At 48.4% G+C, this 18,606-nt stretch overlaps 1 protein-coding gene across 1 annotated transcript; it reads left to right on the top strand.

The window, feature by feature from the left end:
• FEZF2 (FEZ family zinc finger 2) lies at nt 255-4,760 on the top strand. Its single transcript, XM_021069124.1, has 5 exons — nt 255-1,472; nt 1,833-2,739; nt 3,100-3,234; nt 3,423-3,555; nt 4,434-4,760. Exons 2-5 carry the CDS (start codon nt 1,891-1,893, stop codon nt 4,691-4,693), a joined length of 1,377 nt encoding a protein of 458 aa, XP_020924783.1. The 5' UTR covers nt 255-1,472; nt 1,833-1,890; the 3' UTR covers nt 4,694-4,760.

Genomic DNA, 18,606 nt, shown 5'->3' with positions numbered 1-18,606 from the left:
TGTTGTGATACGCAGGTGGAATGGTCTGCAAACAGATGAATTCAGCCCCTCCAAACCGAGCGCGGAGAGCGCTGCTTTTGTGCGCGAGGCACAGAACGCTGAATTCCTCCGAACTTACTTGGGGCCTGTCTAGAAAAGGGCCTTTTCTTCCCTCTGTGTGTACCTCTGGCCACACTAAGTCTCTGCCCGCCCCCCTTCAGTCCTCCTCCCTCTCCCCTCTGATAATCCTTCTCTTTATTTTAGAAAAACACAAAACCCGGTTCCACGCGGTGCTTTAGTGGCTAAAAGTGAAAGAGCTGCCTTGGCAGAATTCAGCTCTATGAATCACTTCGGAAAATTGGTTCGACTGAATGGCCTTAGGAGGAAAAACGTTTTAATAGGATCCAGGGGAGGTTCTGCTGTTTCAATCTGCGCCTTAAACAGGTGGAGATTGGACCTTCTCAATTATACAAACAGTAAGTACCCATCAGCGGGGAGAGCTGCCCTCCGAATTCTCCCCGCACACAGCCCTAAACCAGCAGCAGAGCCGGGCTGTGCCTCAGAAACCCGATCACAAATCAGCGATTCTGATCGATTAGGGTCTCAAACAGCCCTCCAGCTCGCGGTGCAGTCTCCCGCAGCCGCAGGGGAGAGAGGGCGGGTAAGGAGGAGGCGCACCCGCCAGGCACGGAAGCCCTTGGGATCTGGGCGCGCGGCCTTGCTCTTCCGGACGCTACCGGGTCGTGCTTAGGCGGTGGGAGCTCTCTCCCGACCTCCGACGCCAGCCAAGGCGGGCTCGTTGTTTTTGCATAAATTAATATTTCCCCATTAACAAGTTCTCCCCTCCAAACGCGGCGCCCGCGTCCATGCGCCACATCCTAATGAGGTAATTATCATTTGCGCGTGTTCGGGGCTGGCGCCGGCTCCGTGGGTAAATGGCAGTTTATTAGCACGATGCCCAGCTCGGCTGCAGAGGGCTAAGGGATACTTCGGCAACTAGACGGACACCTTCGGAGCCCTTTAGGGCAGCGCATCCAGAACACTCCTGCCCTCCCCGCATCCCCCAAACCTGTAGGCCCCCAAAGTTGTGAATCACGCACGGAACTCTGCCTGGGTTTGGGCTCCCCCCGCCTTTTTTTTTTTTCCACCGGCAAAACCATCACGATTCCTCCCCCTCCCCCTCCCGTCTCTTCCCTCCTTCCCGATTCGCGAACCGATCGCACTTTCCCGAGGGGAGCGCGGGCGCCAGTTGCCTCCTTTTAAAGTTTGAGGGGCGGTGGCGGCGGCGGCCGGCAGGCGCGGTGGAACACAGGGGCCGCTACAGGAGCCGCGCCGCCGCCCATGTCATTCCACTTCAAGTGACTTCATGTGATGTCAGCTGAATGTAAAAGACAGTGATCTCACGCGGAGGGGAAGATGTTTGCCATCAAAATGTGACAGAGGAGACACGCTGCATGGCTCGGAACGCATCTCCTTGGCGGTGGGGGAAAGAGGTAAATGCGAGGTGGCTCTCCTGGTCCTCTTTAACTTTGCCCCTTCACTGTCCAGCTCCCAGCACGAGTGGCGGAGGCCAGGGTCCAGGGAGCGGCTCAGGGGGGTTAATTTGAGGCTCTTTCTTTCTTTTTTTTCTCTCTCTTTTTCCTCTGTAACCCCCCCCCCCCGCTTTTTCCCTTTCAAAGTCCCAGGGCAGGGGCTGGTGGGTTCCTTTGCGGGCCGGGTTAATGGGCGGTAATTTGGTACCCTTGGGTGCACTTTGTTCTGCCCCTGTTCATTCGAATGCAAATGGGTGACCTGGACCCGACAAGGTGCTTATTAAATTGCGGTTTCCCTCCCTGCCTTTTCTGGGAATGCAGACTTAGAGGAGAGAGGCTGCCCCCTGGCCCAGTCCGGCACGGCTCGGCTACGCGCGCCATGGCAAGCTCGGCTTCCCTGGAGACCATGGTGCCCCCGGCCTGCCCACGCTCTGGAGCGTCGCCGGCCACTTCCAAGACGCTGGCCTTCTCTATCGAGCGCATCATGGCTAAGACGTCGGAACCCCGTGCGCCCTTTGAGCCCCGGCCGGGGGCGCTGGAGGCAGACGGTGGCCAGGGCAAGAAATTGCTCAACCTCTGCTCGCCGCTGCCCTGTATGATCCCCCTCCAGCCCCTAGGCTACGAGGTGCCGTCCAAGACGCTGCTCAGTTACTCCGAGCTCTGGAAAAGCAGCCTCCGGGCGGGCAGCGGCGGTGGCGGTGGTGGTGGAGGAGGAGGAGGAGGCGGTGGCGGCGGGGGGGCCCCAGTGTGCGGCGCCAGCGGCTTGTGCAAAACCAACTGTGGCGTGTGCTGCAAGGCCGAGCTGGGCCTGGCGCCGTCTGCGCTGCCCGCGGGCAGGGTCATCAAGCCGCAGGTCATCAACCAGGCAGTGGGGCTTCCGGCCAGTGGCTCGCTCTACTACTTCAACTACCTGGACTCTGCTGCGTACCAGCCATCTGAGCTCCTCTTCCCGTCTGGCCTCCTCAATGCACAGGCCCCCGCCGCCCTGGCTGCCCACCCCAAGCTCTTTTTGCTGGAGAACGCCAAGTTAGCTGGCCTGGCCGCGGACAAGTTCCCCCATCCGGCCCCCTATGCCCATAAGGAGCGCTTGCCCGCGCCGCTAGAGCAGGTGCTGAAGGAGAACTCAGCCCTGACCGCTGAGCGCAGTGGCGTCAAGGGCCACAGCAAGCTGCCCGGGGGCTCTGCGGACGGCAAGCCCAAAAACTTCACCTGCGAGGTGTGCGGCAAGGTGAGGCCCAGGGTTTGCGGGAGGGGGGTGGTGGGGTTGGAGTAGAGAGGATGGGGGAAGGATGAGCTGAGGCGGCTGTTTTGCTGGGGCAGCCTGGGCTTCCCCTTTCTCAATTTAGAGCTTCCCCATAGCTGTAGGCACAGTTGGGCCTCAGTTTCCTATTCTGGAAAATGGGGATGCCTTTGTCAGTGGCTACACAGGACTGGCATGAGCAGTGGGTTGGGAAGCTTTTTGTAAAATGTAAAAGGGCTCTGGTTTCTAAGAGGGGTTTTGGCTGGGAAGGTGGGTAGGCTGTGCCTTCCCCAGGCTGACTCTGGACTCAGACAGATGCCCACAAGGCCGCCTTGTGTGCTTCCATAGGTATTTAACGCTCACTATAACCTCACCCGCCACATGCCGGTCCACACCGGAGCCAGACCGTTCGTGTGCAAAGTCTGCGGCAAAGGCTTCCGCCAGGCCAGCACGCTCTGCAGACACAAAATTATCCACACGCAGGTACGTGGCCCCGGGATCCCGCCCCACCCAAACCCAACACCCGGCGCCCGAGCAAGTCGTTGGGGAGAGGATGATCAAGGGTTCCCCTCATCCCCCCTACCAGAGGCACCTGTCCCTTCAAGGTGCCCCTGAGGTGGCCTCTCCCAGGACCGGCCTCCGCCTTACAGTGAGCGCGCCCTTTTCTGCAGGAAAAGCCGCATAAATGCAACCAGTGCGGTAAAGCCTTCAACCGCAGCTCCACGCTCAACACGCACATCCGCATCCACGCGGGCTACAAGCCCTTCGTCTGCGAATTTTGTGGCAAAGGCTTTCACCAAAAAGGTAATGTGCGGGTCAAGGCCCTCTCCTCACCTCACCTCGGGACTCAGCGGGTCACTGTTATTGGGAAGGCAAAGAAGGATCCGGAGAGAGGGAGCGCGAGAGCCTCAGGCTCTGGCTCAGCATTTCTTTGGAATCGGGTTGTGCAGGGTTTGGGTGGAAGCTCTTCGAGCCAGGTTAGTAGACCTCGCTGGACTCAGGCTGGTTGCACCGCGAGACTCCTAATTTGGGAGGTGAAAAGGAAGGGGCAGAAGGGAAGGAAGTAGGAGAAAATCATGGTATTTGCCCTATAGAAAAAGCTTCCCTTTGTAGCCGGGACTCTCCTTTGAAAGGGAAAAAAAAAAAAAAAAAATCAAGGCAAAGTCCACCTCCTGGGAAAAGCCTAGACTGGGGGAAACCTCTACTGTCCCCAGCATCCCGCCTGGATTTTCCAGGGCACTTTCGGATCTCCAAGTGGTAGTTAGGGGACCAGAGGGAGTAACTTTAAACATGAGAAGAAAAATAATAATAATAAGGGACGAAGCCCGGGTTCGTGCGAATTTCTTCGAGCGAGGCAACAGCCGGGAGAAGGACCCGATGTGTCTCCCGGCCACGCAAAAGTTTCCAGGCCGGCGGAGCACAGCGGGAGGGACGCTGCGCGGGCCTGGCCCCTGCGGGGCTGGGAAGCGGGGCGGCTGCGCGGGACTCTACCCTCCACCCGGTTGTGAGAGCCCCGGGCTTGATGCGTACGAAGTTTGACAACTTCTTCACTCGGAGAGGTCGCGCCCGCCTAACCAAGCGTCGCCTTCTTTGCGCGGGCACCTGAGCCAACCCCAAGAACACCCCCCACCCAATCCCACTTCATCCCCCACCCCTCCTTTTTTGTTTTTGGTCTCCTGTAGGGAACTACAAGAACCATAAACTGACTCACAGCGGCGAGAAGCAGTACAAATGCACCATCTGCAACAAGGCCTTCCACCAGGTCTACAACCTGACCTTCCACATGCACACCCACAACGACAAGAAGCCTTTCACGTGCGCCACTTGCGGCAAAGGGTTTTGCAGAAACTTTGACTTAAAGAAACACGTGCGCAAACTCCACGACAGCGTGGGCCCCGCTGCCCCCTCCACAAAGGACCTGACTCGGACAGTGCAGAGCTGAGAGCTACTGCCTCGCCCTCCCTTCCAGCCCCATCCAACCCCCAAACAGATCACACGTATAAACTTATTTCTAAAATTAAAAGAAAGGAAAAAAAAAAAGCTATAGCAGAGAGGCTAAAATCTATTTATCGAAACCAGCATATTTTTGGAAAGCTAAACGTTTCCTCGATGACTGGCAGCAATCGCCCGGCTCCCACCTTTGTATATTTGGGAAACTTATTTAAACCTAGTGCGCAGAAACGTATTTAATTCCAGGCCTTGGCTTCTCCTCAGGCTTCGGGTTTTAACCCCAGCCTATCACGTGAACGTCCCGGAAGAGCGCGGCGCCCCCAGCCATCTTTATACAGCCATGTAAATCCTCCTGTACAAGCGAACACGGAATATATACATATATAACTCAATAAACAGAATCATTAGTGCGTCTTTTATTCCCCTCCCCCACAACTCGCCACGAATCGGCTCAGCAACCCCAAAGAACGAAAAGGAAATAGGTGTTTATAGTATTTCCCGCCCAAATGCGACTTCCTCTGGGGCACTGGGACCTAGGTGAGGCCAAACCAGAGCTCCTGCGGCGTTAAGCCAGTTCGGATGCCCCCCTTCCCGCCCCCGCTCCAGGCGCAAAGGCCTACGGCGGCCCCCACGTGGTACCAAGTTTTTATTTGGAGCCTGTTCTGACCAAGGGATTCTGGGTGTTGCCTTATTTGGGTGAGAAAATTAAAATAAGAAGGGGTTAAAAGTGGCTGGATGTAGGAGAGCAGGTTTTAGATGCGTGTCTGGAGAAAAGCGCTGCGCCGCACGAAAGTGAACTGCCAGGGGCACTGCTCCACCGGGGCGCTTCTGGGTAAGTCCCTTCCCTGGGTGATCTAACGGGAGCCACTGTTCCGCCCAGTGGTTTCTGGAGGCCAGTGGTCGCACCTAGCCTGAGCACTGTGGCTCCCGGCCCATACTGCGGTCTGGGGCTGGGCTCCGGGTGCCGCGCGCCCTGCCGCGGGAGGGCGCACCCGGGCTCCCGCAGCTCCAAGCCGCCGCCTTCCGCGTCTGATTACCGCGCAGTTAGCCCATTTCCTGAATAGCTATCTCCGCCGCCGAGCACGCTGATGAAATGATCTCACGCTTGCTTTCTAAGTAATGACCCAAATTAAGAGAGAAAACAGAGACCCTTCAAACAGCATTACATTAATCATCTAATCATTCCCAGGAGGGGGCCGGCCGCCGCCGCCCCGTTTGATCCGAATCTGGATAATCAAGAGCTCGGATTACTGCCTCGGCGCGCCAGGCCTTCTCCTCCGCCGCCCCCCCCGCCCCCGCTCCTAATATTCGCGCCGCGATTCAGCCCACGTTTTCTGGAACAATGTTCCCCAGTGCCGGTAGGAAATGTGGCGCGGGGCCGGGGACCGCGCTTCCACGCAGCCTCACCATTGCAAAGGCTAGGGCCGCGGCGTCTGTGTGCTAATCTCAAGCGAATTCTACTGCAGGTGGAGGCTGTTTGAAGAGAAAGATGGTTAGTGCAAAAGGAACCCCCTAAGTAACTCTGAAAGTGATTTGAGTGAGGACTATCCCAATGGGCGGTATACAGTAGGCGCTCAGTGCTGCTTGCGCCAGGAGCTCCCACAATCAAATAACCTTACATTTCCCGAGCGCTTGCTCCACTCCAGGCACGTTCTTTCGAATGGTCACAGCTCGCAAGCTGGCAATGATTATTCCCACCTTGTGGACTGACGAAGAAATTGAAGCAGATAAAAGCTAAATGACATGCCTAGGGTCATAGAACTAGGAAGTTTCAGAATTCGAAGTCTAGGCTTCTCAAAAACCCAAACTGCCTCCAGTCCTCGTCGGTAGAGGAGGAATATCTCGGTTGGGACCCGGGAAGAAACGTTCGGCTGCTGGGTGGAAGCTCTGTCCAGGTCCCAGCCAAAGGTTGGGTCCCCACCCCCTCACCATCGCAGACCCATTGCGCGGGGAAGGAGAATTGTCGATTTTGTTTGCACAGAGGACAGCGACAGCTTCCTCAGGCTGTCGCGGGGGTATTTTTAGTATCTCCGATTCAGAAATAGGAACGTGTACATTAGAATTCCATTTCCTGAAAGGAGAGCGTCCTCGTTTTTGTGTGTGTGTGTGTGTGTGTGTGTGTGTGTGTGTGTGTATTCCTCCTCCCTCCCTCCCCCCCCCCCAAGTCTGGGAAGACGCAGCCAGGGGAGGGAGAACGAGGAAGCGAGGAGGAATTTAAATGTTAGCTCGATCTGGCTGCATTTCGCAGAGGGGAGATTGGGACCCAGAGGGATATGCAGATTTAACTCCGAAATCTCCGTGGTTGCCACAAACCCCAGGAAACCCCACAATGGGCGAGGAGGACTTGGCGGCTAAAGATATGGAAATAACGACTTGCTCCTCCCAGACTTCTATCCCCAGGGGGCTTGCGGGCTGGTTTTGGGGAGTCTGCTCCTTTCCTGGTATCCTTCTAGGTTTTATTAGCCCCGCCTCGTAGACACACTCCCTCCCCCGTATCTGGGAGCTCTTGGGTGCCCTCAGACAGCGGCCTTAACCACAAATCGTTTACTTCTTGCGCCCCTGTAAGGATACTTGGCAGATGGGCTTCTTGGAGACCAGACACCGGATCAGGGCGAGCCCACCTTCTTCCTAAATAGTTCCAGAATTTGGGGCAAGGGGTAGACACCATAAAATTTAGGGCAAAAGCATCATTTTAGAGCACTCTTAGAGAACTGGGTTTAAAAGTTTAAAGTTATGGGAATCGTGATTGAGTTGTCCTCTTTCCCTTTAAGAAGGAAGATAAATTTTTTTAAAAAGATAGGACACCTCCATCCAGGGAAATAACTTTCTAACCATCAACTGAGAGAACTTTCTTCGAGGAAATTCTGGAATGGTTTCATGGGGGAAAGATCAAAAGGGTTGCCCATCTCATAAAAAGGAGAAATTTGTTTCCGGGTGACAGTTCTGAAGAGGGATGAAGATCTTGTGCTTGCAAACCAGACAGCAAATGAAATAAAGGGTGGAGGAGGAGGCCTTTCTCTCTTAGCTCATCTCTGCTGACAGGGAGAGGCAAGTGACTATGGAGCTGGGATAAGCCTGAGCAGAATTACAGGAATACTCCAACTTCCTTGAGGTAGTTTCCTCATAATCTGCTCCTTACTTAACCTCCACATCAGCTCCTGTCAATCGCTCTCACCGGAGAAGGTGCTATTTCACATCTGGCGGTAACTGTACATAAACAGAGCTCTTCTGTACTATAGCGCTTACGTAGGCTTAGCTTGCCTTTCCTCAGGTTTGAAGTCACGCCTCCCAGGTTTAAGATGTCTGCTTCCCTCAGGTGTAGAATTCAAGAAAGGATTCCTTCACCAGAAAACAGTGTGAAGAGAAAAGGAAACTTCTGTCTGAATTACTCAATACCTTTCACAGCCAGTGCAGGTTCTGATGCCAACACTGAGCCCTTTCAGGAACCATCCTAACTGGGATCCTTCTTAGTTATTCCCCATGCATTGGAATTGATGGGTAAAAGGTCTGTTTTCTGATTTCTTTCCCCCACTCTTAATATTAAACTGTTTGCATGACTTGCAGTTCATATTATTAATAAATGACTGAAACAAGGTAGTCATCAGCTCCATATTAATATTCTAACCTTGATTAAATTGAAGAGGCCGCCCTTAAAAAATATTTTTAAAAAAATCAAATTGCGGGGGAGGGGAATCCTGTCACAGACACAAAAAAGACTCCAATTATCTTTTCCCCTACAAGATGTTTGTTCTGTCCATGACTGCTCACACTTCAGCAATCTTGCCAGCAAGACTCAAAAAAAAAAAAAAAAAAAAAAAACCCAAAAAAAACCCCCTCCTTCTTCCAAAGCCACAGCCTTATACATAACAGATTGTACAGTCCTATTGCCTTAGGCGGGTAAGAGGTTCCTCTCTGCAAAGAACGACACAGAGAAGTTGCCAGCATCCAGACGCATTTTGGGGGGCACTGTACTTACTCTTGCCTTGGCTGCAGAAGTGAGTCTATAAGATCCTCATTTTACTGTTTGGCTCACAAGAGGATAGGGAGCCGCCTGAACCAGGCCCAAGAGTCACAGCAAGAAGGCATCCAGGTGTGCTGGTGGTGAATGAATTGGGGGAGCAGAGGGGTAAATAACAGTGAGGGTTGGGTGGGGGGGTTGCTGCCAAAGAGAGGACAGGAGTCTTGAGAAAACGCTGGGAAATAAACAACCTCAAGGCAGCTGCGTTGCCCTTTTCCCTGCACTTCCCTCTCAAACGTCTGAGCAACCAGTTTGCTCCTAGAAACATGTTAATTGCCAACGGAGCTCATTAAGGCATGCACATGCAAAACACAGCAAGAAAGATTAAATGGACAAAAGCGCAATAATGAACTGTCAACAATCGGGCCCATCTACGCGACCAGGATCACTCAAGAATGAGGCATTTAGAGGCAACAAAGGATTGTCTGGGACAGGAAGAAAAGACGACCTAGACTTTTGTTTAGTCAACACAATTGATTACAAATGAGAGATTAACAGGATAGCTTCAGATTTTTTTAAAAAGAGGCAGAAAAGAAAAGTCCAATTAAGTCCACCGAATGTTAACTACATTGCGTTCCATGCCTAGCCCCAAAGAAATTCTCATTAAACCATCCCTGGCGATCCCTTTTGGAAAGTAATTTGTCTCCCTGATGGAGCAGAGAAAGAGAATCGTGTAAAAGAAAGCGTTAGTTCTTGGCACAATGAGCTTAGGAGACACACTAGAAAGAGCCAAAGGGGGAGTTAATGAGCATCTGACAAACTGCTTGGATTCAGGCCTAGAGAACAGCGATGAAAAGATGAAATTGGCCAACAACTATTCTTTATATCAAACATAAAAAGGCCAATCTGAAATGGGGCTGCTCAAAACTGGTTGAAAGTACACAGCCCAAGAAAAGGGAGCCACGGCCAGGCCTCTTGGTGGACACTGGACAGACAGGGACAGAGCTCAACTGGCCAAGAGCTAGAAAATAAGCTGAACGGTGGGCTCGCCATCACAGAGCAAACTCCAGCCACCTGCCTCATGCCTTCGAAGGAGCTGATCTGAAGCTCTTCGTGCCCACCGTCTACCCTCTGGATGCTTCTCTCAGGAGTGAAAAATGTATCAGGCTAGCCTTTGAGGATTCCCCTAGAAGTTCTGGTAATCTAGTCATTAGCACCAAGCATGCCTCAACCTATTCTCTCTTCTCTCTTCTGAAGCCAGAGCGCCCACCCCCCCAGTTGGGGTATCACATGCCACTCATTCACCCTCAGTTCTACTTTCCCTCCTAGTGGCCAGTCAAAACTCTCATCCCCAGCTGACTGCCTTCAGAAATCTCTATGGAGCAGAGGTAGCAGGGAAATGAAGACACTCATCATGCACATGGTTTTGTGGACCAGGTGATGGAGGATTTAAATCATTTCCTTCTCTTTCGCTCTCTCTCCTTTTTTTTTTTTTTTTTTTTTTTTTTGCTTTTTAGGGCCTCACTTGTGGCATATGGAAGTTCCCAGGCTAAGGGTGGAATCAAAGCTGCAGCTGCCAGCCTACACTACAGCCACAGCAATGCCAGATCCAAGCCACATCTGTGACCTATACCACAGCTCACAGCAATGCCAGATCCTTAACCCACTGAGGGAGGCCAGGGATCGAACTCACGTCCCCACGGATCCTACTTGGGTTTGTAACCCGCTGAGCCACAATGGGAACTCTCTAAATCATTTCTTACAGTTCATCTGGATTTGAGACCACCTCCTTTTAATGTTTCATTTTGAACAAAGTCGGTCAATGTGAGCCACAATATTACATCTTAATTAAACATAAGTGTCCAGGCATCCTGACAGCAGAAGCATTTGGGCTTCTTTTACATTCAGTGTCCAGTAAAGCCAGGGAAAGAGAATCTCATGGTTGTGATGGGGTTTTCAACTTAGTCCACCAGCTAAGGAAACCAGAACAAATTCTGTGGTTTCTTAATGCCTTATTTATTCCATCTTTGATGTGGGACTGGTGCCATTTCTGATACTAGAGTGCAGCATTGACATCTTGATTCTAGGTTTTGTATTCTTACTCTCAAATCCTTGGTAACAGCTATCACATTTCTGAGGGCTTGGCTTGCACTTCAGGCTTCGCTCATGCTTCATGGAAAAAATACATTGGTGCCTAGAAGTAAAGAATGGGGAAGAAAAAGTATACCCATTCAAAATAAAAACAGTCATCTAAGATTAAAGACTAGTTCTGGTTTTCAAAGCACAGAGGTGTTAGACAACCTAGAAAGGTATATTTCAGGAAAGAGGGGAGAAAATGAGACTTTTCTGTTGCTGATCAGAGTCTGATATAATTTGGGTTTTTTGGTTTGTTTTATGGAGGCAGCTCATCAAGGTCACATGACCTAGCTAGCCATTGTTTCTCTCTTTTCTTCACTGTTTTTCATTTTTGGTGCTCTTTTTCTTCAGAGTTTCAATGACCTCATTTTGTTCTCTCCCCACCCCCCAAGTGGGTGGGAGTGAATTGCCTTGGGAAGGATAATAGATCTATATAAGGAGAAAGTCAAATGAGTTGGGGCCCCAGGGTGGGGCGTGGCATGGGGGGGGGGTCTTGTACCAGAACTGAGTTCAGATCCTAGCTCAGGCACTTATCAGGGAAAATTACTTTGCCTCTGCTTCTTTATCTGAAAAAAAAAAAAAAAAAAAAAAAAAGGAACAGTTCCTATCACATCTGAAACTAATGTAATGTTGTATATCAATTATACCTCAAAAAAACCCCACAAAAAAACACAAAATACCTATCTCCCAGGGTTGTCATGAGGCTTAAATGAGTTAACACATATAATTAGAACTTAGAATAGCACCTGGCACATAGGATGTATTCCAGAAGTCAGCAGTGGTTATTAGAAAAACTCAAGTAGTAAAACGTGAACTTTATGAAGAAATTTGGCATTGTCTTGTCGACTCCTCATTCCATATTCAGGAGATAAGCTTTCTTGACCCATTTTAAAGAGAGGCAAACCAAGTTGCTGACAGTGTATGACTCCCTTTAGTTCATACAACTGGAAGGCAGTGAAGTGGGGACTCAGATGCTTCTGTCTGACTGTAGGGCTATGGTTCTAACAGGAAGGTGTTCAAGAATCACAGAATGTTTTTGCTAAAAATGCACCTGAGGTCTGTTTACTGAGATGCTGGGTCAATGGATCTGTTCTGTAGCCCAAGAATCTGCATTTTAACGTGAAGCAGTTGGTTGTTTCCCCAGACTACACGTGAAGAAACACTGATTTAACATCTGTCCTTTCCATCTCACCGTGATGCTGCCTTTGAAAAATGAAATAACACTATCAGCTTTTCATAAACTAATGCATTTGATCATTCATCCAACAAATATGATGTGAACATCTCTAATGTATCAGACACTATGCTGGGTGCTGGAGTTGCAAGGGAGAAAAGAACATAGCTTCTGCCCAGCAGTTTATAGTATAGTAGGGAAGAAAATCACATCCAACAGAAGTTCCCACATACTTGTTTTTTTGGGTTTGTTTGTTTTGTTTTTCCTAGGGCCACACGCACCTGTGGCATATGGAAGTTTCCAGGCTAGGGGTTCAATCATAGCTGCAGCTGCTGGCCTACACCACAGTCACACCAGATCCAGGCCTTGGCTTCCACATATATCACAGTTCGAAAGCAAGGCAATGCTAGATCCTGTACCCACATCCTCATGGATACTAGTTGTGTTGGTAACCCCATTGAGCCACAAGGGAAACCGCCCCCCATATACTTGGTTATAAGAGTGAAATTGGACATTCAATCCAGTCTAGGGTAGGGGGTGTAGTGGACATCTGCTTTTTTTGACTGCTGATCATCATTCTCCCTCTGGTAACAATATTCAACATTCCTTTGGAGACACCACCCCTCCCCCATTCTCAGTCCTTAAGGTTAATCTGGGACTGGTCCCGCCCTCATTGGTAGGCATGTGACCAGGCTTGGCCAATCAGAGCACAGCATCTTCCTGGCCACAGTGAATGGCTCAGGCCTGCGCACCTGACCCAGATGGGGTAATAAAAACAGAACTGAGGCCAGAGTAGAAGCTCCTTTACCTTGGATTCATAAGCCTGTTTAGTGTTAGTCTGGGGATCTAGTGTATGCATGTTTGTTATAATGTTAGGGAAGACCTTCCTGTACTGACAGTATCAGAGGTGGAGAGGGAGAGGACTTAAAAGCGCCCTTTGGCCTCTAGTGTCATTGAAGCCTGATGCACACGTGGATTTCATAGCTATATGCTCTAACATGGGGTTTCTCTGCTCTTGCCCTGAGACTCCTAACTGAGGCTGAGCAGAAGAAAAGGAGGTCTGAGGTGCCTCTCCAGAGGAAGTCATGCCGGATTTGAGTGGTTGAAGAGCAGGAGGTGTTAGCAACGAAGAAATGGAGGAAGAGCTATCTGAAACGGCCTCAATGAAAGCCCAGAGGTAAAAGATGCAACTGGGTGGGGTTTGGTATGGCTGGGTTTGATACCAAATAGGTGTAACTGAAACTTTGCTCTGCTTCTGAGGAGACTCTGTCTTGCTTTCTCTAAACCTCAGATTTCTCCTCCGCAAAATGGGCACAGCAATAACATGCAAGACATGGGACTGTTATGATTCGGTGCATTGGGGCAAGTCAAACACCTGATTCATTGCAGACATTCAGGTAAGTGTTTGTAATTATCATCACCGGAAGGTGAGGCATCTTAAATGTCTTGCATGGCCCAATGGAGTGGTCTGTTGGAGGCTAGAGATGTTTTAGAGCAGAGATTGTACCCTAGTACTCTTATTAGCATCTGTCTGGCTACTGAAGCCTGCTTGTTTCTGAGTAATCCAGGGAATATAGACGAAATATTTGTTACAGACTTTGGAGTCCCATTGACCAGCTGATTCCAGTACTCACCAGCTGTGTGACTGTGCGTGCTGCTGCTTAATGCTGAGACCCAGCTGCCCATTTTAAAATTCTTTAACATTAACAAGGTTGTTAGAAGGACTTAAATTAGATAATATGTGTAAAGTGCCTGGCACATAGTTAACATGCAATAAATTAGAGCCATTTACTCTGACTACATACTGATTACCACTCCTACAGTTATTACCCTTCAAATTTCGAGCTCCTTGGTGCAGCATTCTTTAGCAAAGTGTGTGTGTGCTATATGCATTTACAAGGGCAAGGATTCACTGTCACAAGGTTCACTGCCATGTACCCAAGCCTTGGCACATAATGGGTATGCTAAATTTAAGAGCTGGAATCTGATTCCTCTCCTCCCCATGGGCAGGGAGGTTACCCCGCTCAGTCTTCTGGGGAGCCACTGCCATCCTCATTTTGTAGCAATTCAGGTGTAAAACAAATATTTATTGGAGGCCTGCTATGTGCCAGGCATTGTGATGGGGATACAACTGTAAATAAGACAGACTTTGTGGTTCTTAGCATCATGAAGGTGGGACATAAGTGATGAACAAGACAAGAAACAGGAAACAACTTCAGATTATAATCAAAACCAGGAAAGGAAGGAAATCAAAGAGAGTGGTGACCTGATAGGACATGTGTGGGAGAAGACTGCTTGAAATAAGTCATTGATATCAGTCTCAGTACAGTTCAATCCTTTTTGCGCTCAAGAACTGAGAGAAGCATCAACACATTTCAAGTTGGCCCTGGAATCAATCCGTTTGGACCTAATCACAAAGCCACTCCTCTTCCAAAGCTTCTAACTGCCCATTGGTTGGTCCCGCTCAAATCTCTTTGGGACTCATAAAAAGTGTTTTCCCATGTATACTACAGAAAAGGAAAAGCACCCCTGGGCAGTGGATGCTACAGGCCATTGACCCACATAACATTTTCCCACTGAATGGCATGGTAATTGATCAAAGTAAAAAAAATTTATAGAAAGAGATACTGCTGCCATGTTTTTTAAGCATGCGATTCCCAGCCAAGTCTCCAGATGGAATCACCGAAGCAACACATCCTTGACTTAAATGTGACTGTTTAACAGTTATATTGGGTAGGCCATATTTTTCCACAAGGAGGTGGTTGCTTGTCTTAGGAACTTGAGACTCTTAACAGACTTTTGGGTGAGAGCTTTCCAGGATACCACTCTTTTTCTCTCACTTCCTGAAGTCACAGAAGTCAGAGACCTAGCTGTGGTGTCTGGAGAGAGGAGTAATAGAGTGAACTGTTACCCAGCTAATGGAATGATGAGGTTTGTGGGATGTCTTAATGCCAATGACTGCCACTAATGAGCAGTCCATAAGCAAGTGTAAGGTTGGTTCTGTTTGTTTTTGCCTGACTCTTGTCCAGTTTCCCTTCTGATTATCAACATTCTGATTTTGCACAGAGGGAGCTGCCCTTCCCCTCTGAGTATAGATCATTTGGATTTGTGAAGAAGCCCCCCCCACCACCAAATGACATGTCCACCAGCCAAGGGACAGGCATGGAGCATAAGCTAGATCACAGAGATGCTTTCTTTGGAATTCAGCCCTTCAGCAGAGGAATAAAACTACAAATGACTGAAACTCATTCATTCTGAGGAGACTGTGGATCAGCTTGTTGCTTTCATATCCTGAGTTGCCCTAATTCCTTCCCTTCCAAACCTGCTGTCACAACCTTCCCTTTGTTCTCTCTCTCTCTCTTTTTTTTTTTTGGTCTTTTTAGGGCCAAACCCACAGCATAGGAAGTTCCCAGGCTGGGGTAGAATCAGAGCTGTAGCCGCTGGCCTATGCCACAGCCACACGATGCCAGTTCAAGCCACATCTGCGACCTAAACCGCAGCTCACAGCAACACTGGATCCTTAACCCACTAAGCAAGGCCAGGGATTGAACTGCATCCTCATGGATACTAGTCAGATTCATTTCCCCTGAGCTACAAAGGGAACCCCCTTCCATTTGTTCTCTCAGCTGCCCCATAATGTTCCAATGAATTAATTTTCCACATAAATTGGCCAGAGATTTTTCCGATAACCCAAAGATACTGATAACCCATAACCCATCTTCTTGTAATCCTTAGAAACAGAACATCAGAAGTTCAAAATTGGATTGTCCTCCCCCTTCATTTTTATTGCCTACATAAGTATCTTCATTTACTTCTGAGAGTCTTTCAAGTATACATGGTCTACTCCCAAGGCCATGACATGAAAAATTTTTAGAGGAAGAAAATTCTATAATCATATCCACACCTCACATTTATATTCAGCATAAAAATGTCTTCAGAGGTGGGGTTGAGGCTGAGCCAAGCACCTCAAGGAAGGGAAAAGTTAAAAATATAGCACTCCTAGAGTTCCCATCGTGACTCAATGGTAACAAACCTGACTAGTATCTATAAGGACTCAAGGTCGATCCCTGGCCTCACTCAGTGGGTTAAGGAACTGGTGTTGCCATGAGCTGTGGTGTAGGTTGCAGACATGGCTTGGACCCCACATTGTTGTGGCTGTGGTGTAAGCCAGCAGCTGCAGCTCTGATTTGACCCCTAGCCTGGGAACCTCCATATGCCATGGGTGTGGCCCTAAAAAGACAAAAAAGAATATATATAAAATATATACATGTGTGTATCTGCATATATATATATATATATATGTATATATACACACACACACATACATATATATATAGCCCTCCCATGAGGAGACTGAGGATGGTTTTGCTTAGAACTCTGAGGGAGGGAAATGGGGAGATGTTGGTCAAAGAGGACAAACTTTCCATTAGAAGTGTAATAAGCTTTGGGTGGGGGGTCTAATATACAGCATTGCTAATATAGTTAACATTACTGAATTTTATACTTGAAAGTTGTTGAGAGTATATCTTAAATATCTGCACTGCCAAAAAAAGGTAATTATGTGAATTATGTGATGTGATAGAGGTGTTAGCTAGCATGATAATGGTGATCATTTCACAATATATGTGTATCAAATCAACATACTGTGCACCTTAAAGTGACACACTGTTACTCATCAACTACATTTTCAAAAGGCTGGTGGGGGGTGAGGAGGAGCCCAAAATAAAAAAGAGCAAGCTCTCAGAATAGAATCTGGTTAATTTTTTCCAGCAATCCCTTGATGTAGGAACAACTAAAGTCTACTGAAAAAGAGGGTCTCAGCATAGACTTCAGAAAGATATTGGCTGAGATCGAGCAGTGCATTGAGAGAAGGCTGGCTTTCCTTCCTGGGGGTCTGAGCCTAGAAATCTGTGCTTTGTTTATTGAAGGACACAGATCCTAAAACCTGGTGCACATATGGGCCAAAAAGCATTATGTGTCTATCATTTGTCTCTTTCCAAAAATCAGTTGGTATAATTTCACCCCAAACCTCATATATTCAATAAAAAGAGAAAATCAAGGTTAAAAAAATAGGAGGCAAATACACTAGCTACTAGGGTTACTGAGAGAAGATTGGCTGTGATGGACACAGGGTATCCTGGTAGCTAAAGGGAAGGACAATGGGTTATGTTATGCTGATATTCTTCATGAGATGGCAGAAAACAGGACAGCTTCCTTGATCAGATTTTTCTTAAAGATGTCCAGTTACCTCTTTAACCTTGAATATTGTAAGTCTGTGCACATAAGCCCACCTGAAGGCTAGTACCAGCTGGGGGGTGTAGGAATAACTGGAAGGTGCCAGCCAATTTCCATCATGGCACAGAGGTCACAGAAGAAGAAATGTAGCAAAACACAGCCCTCTGACACTTGTAGCTTCCTCATGAAAATGCATGGCTTTTAGATACATTGTCCTTTTGGCCACATTTTTCTCTCCTATAAATTCCTCTCATGTTATACATCTATGATAAGATGTGCAGGTGTTCTCTGGGGAAGAGGGCAGAGTGGAGATGCATGTCTTGAGTAAGCCAGAGTAAATGTGGGATTTGAACTGTAGGCCTAAGATTAATTTGAAGAAGGTGCAGCGTCTCTATGGTTTTTCTCTCAAATCTATAAAATTGACATAAGACCATTGACTGTCTTCTGCAAAGGAAGATTGCGTTGGAGAAAGAATGCACTGATGTTTGCAGTTGCCTCCCTCGAGGGGCACTTTGTAGAACTCGCAAGTGGAAGCTCTACGCTTAAAGTACTCCTCACATTGCTTCTACTTAGATCATGGGAAATCAATAGCTTTGGAAGCCAGTGTTATACATTCCATCCTCTGGGGAAATAAATGCCAAAGTGTCTGCTAGAGAGAAGAGATTTTCCTTTCCCCATGAGTTTCTTGTTTGTTTGTTTTATAATGATTTTTTTTTTCATGTTAACTGTTTTACAGTGTTCTGTCAATTTTCTACTGTACAGCAAGGTGACTCAGTCACACATACATGTATACATTCTTTTTTCTCACATTATCATGCTCCATCATAAGTGACTAGATACAGTTCCCAGTGCTACACAGTTCTCATTGCTAATCCATTCCAAAGGCAATTGTTGGCATCTATTAACCCCAAAGTACCACCTCACACCAATCAGAATGGCCATCATTAATAAGTCCACAAATAACAAGTACTGAAGAGGGTGTGGAGAAAAGGGAACGCCCCTGCACTGCTGGTGGGAATATAAATTGGTACAACCATTATGGAAAACTGTAAGGAGGTACCTTAGAAAACTATACATAGAACTACCATATGACCCAGCAATCCTACTCTTGTTTGTCTTTTAATGGTGGCTGATTTCCTGCTCTATTTGAGTTTTTCCTGGTATTTTGCACCTGCTGTTCCCTTTCTCAGCCTATAGAGTGGCCGTCCTTTTCCCTCACTTTTCTTGTGGCTGGCTCCTGCTCATCCTTGGAGTGTAGCATGTTTTGGAAAGATCTGTCCTGGAAAGGAAGGTGTTAACAGGTTACAGACCCCGTAATAGCACTTGGAGTGGGATTGGCCTACAAAGAGTCTGATACTTGCCAAAAGCCTATAGCTGCCCTGACTCCACCTCATTACCCTAG

The sequence above is a fragment of the Sus scrofa genome, chromosome 13 (genome assembly GCF_000003025.6).
Source record: "Sus scrofa isolate TJ Tabasco breed Duroc chromosome 13, Sscrofa11.1, whole genome shotgun sequence".
Lineage (NCBI taxonomy): Eukaryota > Metazoa > Chordata > Mammalia > Artiodactyla > Suidae > Sus > Sus scrofa.
The sequence above is the reverse complement of the archived record's forward strand: the minus strand, read 5'-3'. Positions and strand labels throughout refer to the sequence as shown.

Excerpts from the sequence above, each read along its gene's own strand:
- FEZF2 (XM_021069124.1), top strand. The coding sequence starts at position 1,891 with ATGGCAAGCTCGGCTTCCCTGGAGACCATGGTGCCCCCGGCCTGCCCA. Across the intron at positions 2,740-3,099 it reads CCTGCGAGGTGTGCGGCAAG|GTATTTAACGCTCACTATAA; the intron begins GTGAGGCCCAGG and ends GTGCTTCCATAG. Across the intron at positions 3,235-3,422 it reads ACAAAATTATCCACACGCAG|GAAAAGCCGCATAAATGCAA; the intron begins GTACGTGGCCCC and ends CCTTTTCTGCAG.